We start from the raw sequence: 13014 nt of genomic DNA on the forward strand, positions 1-13014 counted from the left end.
GAAAATATTTATGAAACCATTACAGTTATTCAAAGTGGATGGGGATGATGACAGATGAAATCCAATGCATCTGGAAGATATCAAGTTTTAAAAATGTAGATTCTCTATGCCTTATGGTCAGGTTCATACTTGAAATCCTGAATATACACTTTTAAAAGTTCATTGGCATTCATTTGTGACTAATTGCCTTTCAAATTCTAATACTGACAATGTCATGAGAAAGACAGTTTGGAAAAGCAAATCTGGTTAGTTTTTTTGGGGCGGAGGAAGGCAATGAATTAGGACATCTTAAATATTGGGTAAAGAGCCCACCATGAATAATAAAGAATATAATAAAGTAAGAAATAAGTAATTGTTAGTACTGTTACATTTTAATCTAGGGAGTGCTATATGAGTTTACTTCCAGGAAGATATTGAAAGGTATGAAAAGATAATAGTTGAAACATTAGATGTAGTGCTCTCAATTTAAGACCTTCCTACATGACTGCACTGTTTTCTGAATGTTTACGATATACTGTACAAAAAAGGATAGAATGGAACACATGTAAGAGGAAACCGGCACACCTGCAAAAACTGAGTCATAGCTCACTGGTGAAGCACATACTTTGCATACAGAAGGACCTTGGTTTAAATAGCTGACATTGCCAACTGAAAGAACGGTTAGCAACTATTGTGAAAAATGCCTGATCGTGGAAAATTGTTATTGATAGCACATCAGGCATCCGCAACAAGCTGTCTATAAGTAGCATGGTATCTTCTAGACCCGCACTAAGTAATTTTTGTTCAAATTAAAGCAATATTTAAAATTGTTGAAAACTTCATGGGAACCCTGTGAAATTATAGCAACATCATAGGAGAGTGCTAAAGATTTTGCCAGTGGTGCTCAATGCCAGAAATATTGGCTGATTCTGAAGTAGATAATACCGGGCTATGTGAACAAGTAGCCTGGTATAAGGCAGCTTCCCCGATTCTTGTAAGTTTAGTGCATTCTGAATACATGCAAAGTGCTTACACATGGCCTTTTGCAACTTTTCATCTGAACCTGGCTGACATCTATAACACTGCATATGCCAACCAAGCACTTAAAGCTTATTGGCTTCTCCAGAATCTTACCCAACTCAAGCAGTGCTTTTTATTGTTACATTCTCAGAAGATAGAGTGCTAAAATGGATTTAATCCAGTCTGTTTCTGGAAGAAGCTAGTGAATTGTGTTTATTGGGGCTTATTCTCAAGTAAGTAGAGAGGGTACTTATTTCTGCATAAATTGGAAGAGAAGTGTGCTATTTATTATTCATGGATGCGCCTAGATATGAATTCTTCTGATAGAAATTGAGAGCACTGGGTGGTCTTAAGGAATACAACTGCATTCAGATCCCACATAAACTAGTGATGCTCACCGTAATTTAAAGTGACGTCTTGTATGTTTGAGATGTATTAGAAAACAATGGCATTTTTAAACAACTACCAAGTTGAGCGATTTTATAAAATCCAAATAGAACCAAAGAAAAATGCACACCAAGTTACAGGGTGGGATATGCAAACATAATCATACATACAGATGTGAGGCCCACGTTCCATATGAACCAGTTGTTCTTAAGGGTTTGTTTCTGGACCATAAGCATCCTCAGAAGGCTGCAAGTTTGGATATTGGAAAGATGTCATGGTAGGGCTGCTTAGGACTTAGAATAGAATAACAGAGTTGGAAGGGACCTTGGAGGTCTTCTAGTCCAACCTGCTGCTTAGGCAGGAAACCCTAAACCATTTCAGACAAATGGTTATCCAATCTCTTCTTAAAAACATTATTACTTTATGGTATATGCTCTGCCTCTATCTACTTGTGGATAGTGGGGTCCTTTTCCTAGAAAGAGAAAAAGTATCTGCATTTTTCTTTATACGTTATGAACAGATATTTTTGTGTCCACAAATTACACCTTAGTTCCCAGGTGGTGGTGAAATCACCTCTCTGGAGTGGTAGATGAGCTTTCTTGATCTATTTTACCCATTTGGATTGCTCCCCCTTCCCCCAATGCACTTTAAATATAGCATATTGTTATTAATTTTCCTCTGAAAATCAGAATATTTGAATATTTTGAATATATGAATTTTAGTGGGGACTTTGGGAGTTACTCAGGTGACCAAAAACAGGTTCAGTAGTCTCAAGGTTGACTCAGCCTTCCATCCTTTCTAAGGTAGGTGAAATGAGGACCCAGTTTGTGGGGGCAATAAGCTGACTTTGTATAAAATATACAAAAGAATGAAGGCTATTGCTTAACACATTGAAGCCGCCCTGAGTCTCTGGAGAAGGGCGGCATATAAAACAAATTTAAAAAAAAAATGGTGCCCACACCTCTCTTTTATAAGGGTGCAAAGCAGCTGAGGATGAATGAGTGAATATCTGCCTGGAATGAAGAATCCCACACTTAAGTATTTGTTTGAACTTCAATTATGTAAGATTGCTAGAAAATCCTTTGAATTGTGTGTCATATGGGGGGAGGGACCGCAATCAGAGGTGGGCGTCACATACTATAACAACTGGTTTACCCAGCACCCGAAATGTGAGTGTGCGTGCCATACGCGTATAAGTGCAGTGTCACAAAACACGCCAATTCGCTCACGCGCGCCATCCACACATGTATGCAGGGTCAAAAAATACAGTAATTCGCTTGTGTGCACCATCCGCAAATGCGTGCAGTGTCAAAACCACAGCGATATAGGATGGGATTGCGCCTGGGCGGGTGGGCCGGCCCACCCGCAGATTGCAACCATCGGTTTGCCCAAACTGGTCTGAACCGGCAGCAGCCACTATTGACTGCAATGAACTTGGGTCTTCAAAACTGTGATTAGCATACAGCCTTAAATGAATTTTTGAATCTCCTACTAGGGCAAGGGAGAAAACTGGGATGTATTGTATTTTGACCATAATGTGGAATTTAATAGTCATTTAGAATGCTAATATTTAGTTGTGTTATCTGATTTTTTTTCACTTATATTGTCTTTAAGAAAGTTGATGGAATATAAATATCATGCTGTACTAGAAATTCCAAAATATATACTCTGAGACAAATCTTTGCTTCCAGTGCCCAAGTCAGCATCCAAATGCGAACCTAAACTTATTCAAAGACATTATATCATCATAACATTTTCAAAGAAACCTGGCTTCTCAATTGGACAAAAGTGACTTTGTTTAAATTATTGATGAGAATGAAATGGAGCTAAATGTAAACAATATTTCTAAATAATTAAAAGTCACATTATCCGTAATTATTCCAGCCATTTTATATGTAATAATTTTAAACTTTGGTTGCTACAAAATGTATGTGCTTATTTTCAAAGCATTATTTAAATAAAAGCATCACACACAAAAGTTCAATGCAGAGCATAAATATTGAGCAACTCATCATGTACTTTTTCAGTAGTTGAGAAGGACTGTAGGTTGTCACTCCTTTATATTAAAAAAATTAAATTACTTTTCTAGAAAAGAGGCTTTTGTAGATGCACTTAGCTGACAAAGTACAAGAAAAGCGAGCACATTATATAAAAAAAGGGATTAAATCTTTCTGCAGATTTTAAGGTGCCAATAAAGGAAGATGATACACAAAGAAGGATGAGTTGCAGCTGAAAAACATAATAAAAATAAAAACAATTCCTGTATTCTTTGGGATATACAACTTGATTAAAAAATTATTTCCAGGATATAAAAACTCTTATTCACAGCATTGCTAAATTAGAAGCATTCACAGTTTCTCTCTGAGAATTGTTGTATACTTCCTTTTAACTTACAGGTCAAAATGATTGATTAAATTATTTAAGATTGTATAAGACTAAATGCCTCAGCACCAGATGTCAAACAAAATACTTTAAATTTCAAAGTCTGAAACTCTGGACACATATTGAGTATCTATCCTTTTCCATATTTATAGTCAACATGAGTGAACAAAACTACAATCTTAAAATATTATTTTCTGAAGTTCAGACTTGGAAGAAGTCTATGGGAATGTAATCACTTCACTGAGCAAAATCAATCAGAGAACATCATAGCAATACTTCCAGAAATACTGACTTCAGAACTGATTGTTATTCTGTGTGAAAGACAAACATGGCAGTGCTCTCATTTGTCATATAAAAGCATGGATATTACCAGAATAGACACCTGTAATAATAATTCAATATGGTCGCCACACTGCTTCTTCTAATCTTGCTGTGGTTCCCATATTGGTGGGGGAGTTGCTATGACTGCCTTCAGTGTCCACAACATCATTTTGGTTTGGAAGGTTGGGATTGAGTAAAGTAGATCCGGTGGAAGCATTAGTGCAAGGAGGCAGAATACGTGGGGGAGACCGATCACCACCAGACATCATGGAGAATTGGTAAGATCCTGCTGATGTTCCATAGTAGAGATGATACGAAGGAGAGCTGGTCTGAAATGGGCTACCTTGAGCCTGAGAAGAACCTGGATAGGGAGGTGGTAGGTATGTGTGATATCTGGTGGCGGTGGTCATGGCAGACATACCAATTCCTATTCCTGAGCTGACTGGGGTTGGAGTATAGGTGAATGCTCCAGGATAGTGCATACGAGGATCAGAAATGGAAGGAATGGCAGAAAATGGACGATCAATTCCTACTCTTGGATCACTGAACGCTGTTAGGTCAGAAGCACCTGGTTTGGGAGAAAGAATATAAACATAAAACAGATATAAACTGTAAGAAAAATACATGACTTTATTTCATTGAAGAGAAATCACTCAGATACACAGGTGGCCTTCATGACTTGTAGCCTGATTACAAGCCTGCAGTTTTACACATGTGCAACTGATAAATGTAGACAAGACCTCATTATCAGCAGTAAAATGTTTTGTGTAATGTGGTTCTGTTATGAGGATGATATTTGGAGTGGTTTTGGAAATTTTATACATGCACAAAATTGCAGATACACTTTTCCACCTGCCTAAAAGTAATTTATTTGAGGGCTCATATTCACAGTTATTATGCTGGATAACAGAAAATTAGATTTGATAAATGTAAAATAGCAAAACAAAATATTGCCTATTAACAATGAAGCTTTTGTAATGCTCTTGAATGCTTTTGAAATGTATGTCTTAAGTAAAAATAAATTAGCCACGATCTCTAGGGTACAGGATTATTCTCATGTGTTTTAGTATACACAGTATTGAAAATTACTGTAAGTATATATGTCTAGTTATTATTGGAGACATGAATATGAATAACTTTTTACCAATTTTGTAATAGTTGTACTATGGAGGTGTTCTGTTTCTAAACTTAATATTAAAGTCTTTCATCTAACCACCAAAGTCATAAATTTAACCTTAATTCTCTATTCAGTAATCCTGTTTAAGATCCAATTAGTGAGAAAACTGTGACTTTGTTCCTAGAAAGTGACAGCAGCTTTAGCTTTGTCCCCCTATTCACCAGTCCTGTTTCAAATAGTCATTTCTTTGCTACAATCATCAATTGGGCTCAATAATCAACATTTTACTCGATATAAAATCAAATATATTCCCTTAGCAGCAAAAGAAAAGACCAAGGATGACATGTGATTCTCTTTAGGAATTTTTATTTATTTGCCTAAAGTTATTCAGATACAATAACCCCTGGAGATCCTGCTTGGAGAACCTCCATTTATCATGTCAAATGTGGTAAACCCAGAACTCAGATTTTGAGCTTTAAATGAATATAAAGAATGATAAATAGATTATGGAGTGATAGCAGCAAGTGATAGAGCACTGTGATAGTCATATATTTAGTAAGAAAGAAACAACCAAGAAAAAATGTTCAATATTAAGGTTTGTAGGTCATGTTTGCTTTGTCAAAACAAAGAAGAGTTTTTCCTGAAAAGATGACTACAATGTTTGGGCAGTTATTTAGGAAACCGCTGACTATTCATTTCCTTCAGTATTCCAAGCAAGAATAGTGTTATTGGGAAGGTATAGCTTGAAATATTTCACCACACCCCCTGTCACAAAATAACCAACAACAATTTATCTTATTTTTGCTTTTAAAATATTGATAAAAAAGGAAAAAGAAACAAAACAAAAATATATACATTAACAGTGTTTTTTTAAGTGAAAAAATTAAAAATTGAAAGAAAGTATATTATTTTAGCAGTCTATAGTTATCTAAAGTAATTATTCGAATGCATATATATTCTAATATAATACATCTAATATAGCTTGTTTTTTTACCTTCTGTATTTTCTAAAAATTAATTCCTTATTTCATTATATTTCATTATATATAATATTTCATTATATTATATATACAAAGTCTATAAGCAATCTACTCATAGGTGGCAAATGCAATCAGGTCTCCAATCCAGTGAAAGGGGCCATACAGTTATCTTTTCAATGCTGCAATATCAGCCTTTTGGCCCACTAAACACCTAGCTGCTTGAAACTACCATTTCTTGATTGCTTTTCCTTTAGTATATTTCCATCCTGATGCATTTTGTAAATTGGGCAGTTAATGGGAAGTGTGGTAATATTTCATTAGTAGGAGATGAATCAGGCTTCTCTGACAGTTGGTCACACTGAAAAACAAACTAAAGCTGAACCTTTCCACACATCCACCTTTCACATCAGTAATCCTAAAGGAGAAGAGAAGCCAAGCTAGTACCAAACAAGCAGACACTTCTGTTCATTTTGCAGGGATCATTTAAAGACTGTTAGCTATATGTGTGTGTGTGTGAGAGAAAAAGAAAGAGAAGGGGGGAAGGGGGAGCTCTCTCTCTCTCTCTCTCTCTCACACACACACACACACACACATACACAGAGAGAGAGAAAGAATTTGTGAACTTCATTCCTTTACTCCTTTCATCTGGACTAGATAGAGTACTGGCTGCTTGGTCAACAGAAATTCGCAAAGTTTATAAATTTAGGAACTAAAAGCATTTTGAATAGCTTGTTCCCCATTTGAAATAATGAACTTCAGCTCCCTTCCTCTGCTGATTGAGGAACTCTCACTTCCCCTCCAAGGCCTCCCCCCTCCCACAGATGAAAGATAATGGCCTCTTAAAAGAGAGCTAGGAGACAGGCTCCAGTTAACAGAGACTTTGGCTCCCCTTCCTTGCCAGCTATTACAAGGCATTAAAATAACAATAAAGCAACCTTTCCTCATGGCAAGCCCTCCTTAGACACTGTGTGGAGTCTGCCTAAAAGGAATGTGTACGTACAGAAGGGAAAGAGTCAGAAAGGTGGGAGAAAGAAAACAAAAACAGTCTGCCCTGCAACTGGATTAAAAAGGGCGCTGCAAATATAGTGTCAGATTCTGAAAGCTTGTCAGCCTGCTAACCAGACTTCTTTGATATCCTTCAACAAGTTTCTCAGAAGGTTTCTGTGACAGCCTATAGTCGTAATTTTGGATGTGCCATATATAATCACCATCTGCCTTTCTTCTAAACAATGCTACTGAACACCTGGAAATGCCTCCCTCGCAGATCAGATTTCAAGTCTAAATGCCAGTTGTAAAGAGGACTGCCACTTTTTCCCTGGGAAGGTTTCCTGTGCTCCTTGTAGTAGCTGTGAGAGGCAGAAATTCAACTGCTGAGGCTGTAATCCAGCAGGGAAATATAGTAATAGAAATGTCATGTGCTGAACATCTGATTGTTGCATGTATCTATAAATGGAGCTGTGATGTCAGGAATGCCATTGTTTTGCATCCAGATGTACCTCTCAACAATAGGGGAAGGCAGAATTTCAGGCGTTTTATTCATAAGAGCAGGGGGAAATGGTATGCATTTTTAGGGACTGATAAGTTGAAAGATTACAATGGACTCCACTGGTATGGATGAAATTTATAAAATAAACCAAGCCTTCAAATTTAGGTAGCAGAGGGCAGGGTGAAGAATGTGAAAACAGCCAGCCTCCAAGCCATATAGAACTGCTGCATTGGAAATCACAAAATGGAACTTTTGCAATTTGAGCTGAGCTGTATCTAAGCCAAATTGGCTGTGGGGTACACAGGGTCGTGGGAAAATAGTGCCCATGATTGAGATAAACCAGTAGGGGAATTTCCCATCATGTTGATGAAATGATGGGGAAATAAAGTCATTGGCAAGCTTATCTATTCTTATATCATGCAACAACAATAATTAGCAACTCCTATCCAGGTGTGATTTATTCAAACTGAAGCCAGTAAAAGTGTTCCAAGCTAGCATCTAATTTTAGGATTTTGGGGAAAATAGATAAAGTTTTAGATCATATTTTCAAAATATTGAAAATTCAAAAGGATTCACAAACATCTAAGTGCCACTGTATATCCCACTTTTCAGGAATTCAAGGCAGCATGCATACCATTCTTTTCCCACAACAACCCTTTACGAGGTAAGTTGCGTTAAGAGAAAGTGATTGGCCCAAAGTTACCCAATCAACTTCTGTTCTTGAGAGTTGACTATAACCCCCACCTCTCCCCTCAGTGGCGCCAGTGTAATATCTTAAACTTGCTAGTTCCCTAACTTAGTGTTTTAAAAGTATTTAAAAGTATTTAGTAGACTAAAGTATTATTCCGCTAATATCACATCTCTGACTGGCTACACTAATGTCTTGGGTCTGAACTCTTTTCTACACTTTAATTTGTTTATTATATATTTATCCCAATAAAACACAACATTTTTTGTTCTGGAAACTATCAGAAGAATTGTTAGGGAGGGGACAGGAAATCCAACAGGGTAGAACCAAATTTATTGAATTATATTACAGCTTGACACCGTAATTCATGCAAAAACCTGCAGCATTTTACTTGTTCAAGGGACAAGATTCTCCAAGCCACTTACTTGTTAGCCGGCTTGAAAGCTCTGCAGAAAGGGAGGTCATTCCACTAGCCCTTCCAGGTGAAATCGGTGTGGCTGGATGAACAGAAGAAGTTGCAATTGATCCCAGGTATTGGTAAGATGGATCATAAGGCCAGGGAGGAGATGGCTGAAGTTGCCTTGTATCTGAAATGGGGAAAATAGATGTGAAGAATAGTGGAATACATTTCTTAATCTAACATTAACCATAGAGCATCAATTCATGGTGAATCATCCAGATGCGATTTATTGCAGATTCTTGCAAGGATGGTTGCAAAATGTATGCCCACTGGTTGTTGTGTTACTATAAGATACAGCAAGACAGTTCTTTTATAAATGTCACTTAGTATAGTATAAATACTTTAAATTCCATGAGTAATAGATCACAAACGCTAAATTCATATTGGCTGAATGGAACATAATAGCATTTGTTCTCTTTGTCAGAATAAAGTTTAGGGCTTCAGGATTATGTCTCCCTCTATGAACCTGCCTAATGGTTTATATCAGCAGTAAAGGCCCCTTCAAGGAGAGATGTCCATGGGGGCAAGGGGTAGGAAAAGATTAGGGTAATGAAAAGACATAGACTGCAATGTTGGGATGCAAACTCTTCCCCTTAGGCACCTACATGAGACATGCCTCATGATATACGATTACAAAAAGGTGCAGCTTGCTTGATGGCACCACAAAGCACATCTTATTATTTTGGAATCTTCAAGGACGGCCAAAGATAAGTAGTATACTTCTCAAGCACCCTGTGGCCAGAAGGTTACTTTTGTGACCCATAGGAAAGTTTTTCCTCCTCAACAGTTCCCAGACTCTAGAATGCTTTACCCAGGGACACACGTTTGACTCCAACTTGCCCAACATTTAGGCAAATGGCAAAAATGTAACCCCTTTTGTCTAGCTTTGAATCAATTACGGTAATTACAATGACCTTGACTTTAATTTGAATTTCCGTGGTTTTTCTGCCCTTTATTTTTGCATTTTGTTTTACTTTTGTAAGCTGCCTTGAGTATTCATATAAAAAAATATACTGGTATATATTTGTAATGACATAGACAAATAAGGATCAGCATGCCTATTTTATTTTAAAACTCTATTTGCAGACATACTAATGGTTTTGAGGAAGGAAGGAAAGATTACAAAGGGTAAATATCTGTACATTAAATTATTATTTGCTAATGTAGGACATCATATCAAATTATAAATGATCTTCATGGTCAGACTGCAAATAAGTATTTATACTTTATTTATTTATTTAGTGTTACTGAATTATCTAGATCAACAAATCTTGACCATACCAAATAAATCCCACAAATCAACAACTTATGTAAAGCTCCCTGGAGGAGGGCAGGTTATAGTCCTTACCCAATTTTGTACCATATGCTTGTTTTATATACATATCTATTATTCTGGGGTTCTCATGTAAATTTCTAGGAATGGACAAGTTTCAACATCTGGATTCCTAACATATTTTGCTGTCATGAGTTGGGGGGATTTAAAAAACTTCATTGCTAGAAATTGCATATAGCAGCTTTATCATTAGGTACTAGCAAAAATGTCAACAAGTGCCCTCTGTCAAACATTTTTTTTTAAAATGGAAAAAAGCTCTGAGCTATTTTCATGCATCTTCTGAAGATGTTACCTAAATATAAATACTATGGCTGACCAAAGAATAGTTTGACAATTTATCTAATCAGCTAAAAGAGATCTTCAGAGAAAAGCTGCCCAAAATTTCCTGTCCCATATCAAATGAGATTAAATACCCTATACTTCCGATTCTACAATTCTTTCCTCATTTTGGTATACGTAAGTTCACCTTTTTCTAGTTTAGGACAGAATGGTGAATTTCCATTTACTCAACTGCTAAATCTAAACTTTAAAAGTTTTCTATCAGAATATACCAGTATGTGGAAAATTCTGCAGCCTTTGGCTGTGTTCACACTATGTACTGAAATAAAAACCTAGCCAAGCACATCTGTGTTCAGTAAATTTTTTAAAAAAAAGAGTTACTCAAATGGAGCATTATTAGTTTACTTAAATATTTACAGCAAGGAGTTTAAAGCAGTAAATAAGTAAAGGTAATACAAGGAACCAACCATTTTCAATTTCTGAGACCAAAACAGAGTGCAGCCTGGTTCAAAACACCACCGTTTTTAGCCCTATTAAAAATCGGCCTTTTCCGGAGATAATGAGACATGCAGCCACCATTGACCTGCACTTTACTTTAGTTATTTAGAAAAGTATCCAGTCCTATAAATCCAGAAAGCTGGGAACTATCTTTGCAAATCACATAAGTGGAAACAGAACCTATTTGGACAGATATCAAACACTGGACTGTCTCTAGAAGTCTGGCTTGCAGAACATAAAATTGCAGTGACAGCTGAGACACTACTTTGTGTTTCCATTTGTTAGCACTTCTGTACCACTTGAAGTGATGAGACAATGACTGCCTTTTGAGAAAACCAAATCAAAGGGCCCTGACTTGGCTTTGTATTTAGCCTGTTGCATGTAATTGTAACTCCACAAAAATATGGGTATGCAAAGACATAAAGATTTAACTAAACAAGTTCTTTTTATCCTTTGTGAGGAGGTGGAGTTCATAACTACTAAAAATATCAAGTGAAGATCAGAATATGAGAAGTTAGAACAACTGTGAATGGCACCTTATGAAAATGAGATGCTATACCAGTTTTGTCTTTATGAACCTTACTAAAAACCACCAGCTGCTAAAAACTTGGTTGATGATCTCAAATCAATATGTGATGTTTCAGAGAAGATTCTATTCTGAATTGCTTTCACATGTGCTCAACTATACATTTCTTCCATTGCACTTTACCATTAATCTGCAATGGTATAATGCAACACATAATCTTTATAAATTTATATAATTAGCTTAAAAACATTCATTTTATATACTATACAACATATTTTGAAAGTTGGAGTAGAGAATTCTATTAGAATATTTGAAGGGTGCAAACTCAGTCGATAAGTGTTAATATGGACATTACATCAGAAAGTACAGATCAGATCCTTTTGTAACAGAATTGACAAAGATTGAATTCTTTAAGCACTCCTCAAATTCACTTTCCCACCATGAAAGTCCTGATAATTTTCAATTTTCTTTTTCCTCTTAGATTGCCTGCTGCTTTATTTTCCTCTTCTCCTTAACCTAGGTTATTTTTCTCCAAAGTTTTTATTTGCCCCTACTTATTTTGTTTCCCTTGATATTTTTTTCAAACCATGCCCCATATCTTTCCAGAAAAAGAACAATTCAGCCAATCTATACCACATTTTTTCTGATTATCCAAGTCCTGTGTAATGGACAAGCAATTATGCCAACAACTGCTGAGCAGCTTCATAGCAACAGATGAGGAGATATCAGCCTTCTTCAACCTGGCAATATTCAGAGGTGTTGGGGCTGGTGTGCCTGTGTGTGTATATGTTTGTGTGCATGCATCTCTATGTACGTGCATCTGTATGTGTTTGTGTGTATGTGTGAAGAGAGAGAGAGAGAGAGAGAGAGGGGGGGGGAGGGAGGGAGGGAGGGAGGGAGAGGGGTATGGAGCTTCAGATACAAAGTTATTGATTCTAATTCCAAGATCAGAGATTTTGCTATTCTGCTGACTTCAATAAATGTAGGACATGTTTCTCCCACAACTTTGGTGTTCTTCCAAAAACTTCATCCAGCAAGCTATATTAATAGGGAATATAGGAGTTTTAGTCATAATACATGTGAAAGCTACTAGATTAAGGAAGCCGCTTTACTGAATTATGCAGTTACAATCGGAAATAAAGATTTATATACATTCCGATAGCAAAATGAGGCTTCAGTATTTTTTAGACAGAGCTAAAAGGAGCAAAATGAAAAGAATCACATTGATTATTCTATTATCAGTTTAGATCATTTGCAGCCTATATATAGTGCTTTTTATTATAACAAGTACTATTCATTTCTGCATTTTATAGTGTGAGAATGTATACGTAAACAATTATTGCAACAAAACACTTCACGGTGGGAACTAAACTACAATAATTCACAATGTGCTTAGTTAGACTCGTGTATTCATGTTGCATGCGTCCAGCTTCCTGTCAAGCTAGCTATTACATACAAAGCACTGTACCATCATTCATGCCCCATCATGATTTACAGCCACAGAAAATTTGTGTTTGGTTTCTTAAACAATAACAACCTGACAACCATAATTAAACAGG

The 13014-nt window shown here is 36.4% G+C and overlaps 1 protein-coding gene across 1 annotated transcript in view; it reads right to left on the minus strand.

The window, feature by feature from the left end:
• Positions 1–3890: 3890 nt before the first annotated feature.
• RUNX1 (RUNX family transcription factor 1) overlaps positions 3891–13014 on the minus strand; it is a 189948-nt gene continuing 180824 nt past the window's right edge. Inside the window, exons 6-7 of the mRNA XM_034440060.3 lie at positions 8785–8946; positions 3891–4657 (exon numbers count right to left, since the gene is read on the minus strand). Of these exons, the coding sequence (XP_034295951.1) occupies positions 4164–4657; positions 8785–8946 (656 nt within the window). The 3' untranslated portion in view covers positions 3891–4163. The remainder of the gene's footprint in view (positions 4658–8784; positions 8947–13014) is intronic.

Source organism: Pantherophis guttatus, chromosome 5 (genome assembly GCF_059756535.1).
Source record: "Pantherophis guttatus breed Tessera chromosome 5, ASM5975653v1, whole genome shotgun sequence".
Classification (NCBI taxonomy): Eukaryota; Metazoa; Chordata; class Lepidosauria; order Squamata; family Colubridae; genus Pantherophis; species Pantherophis guttatus.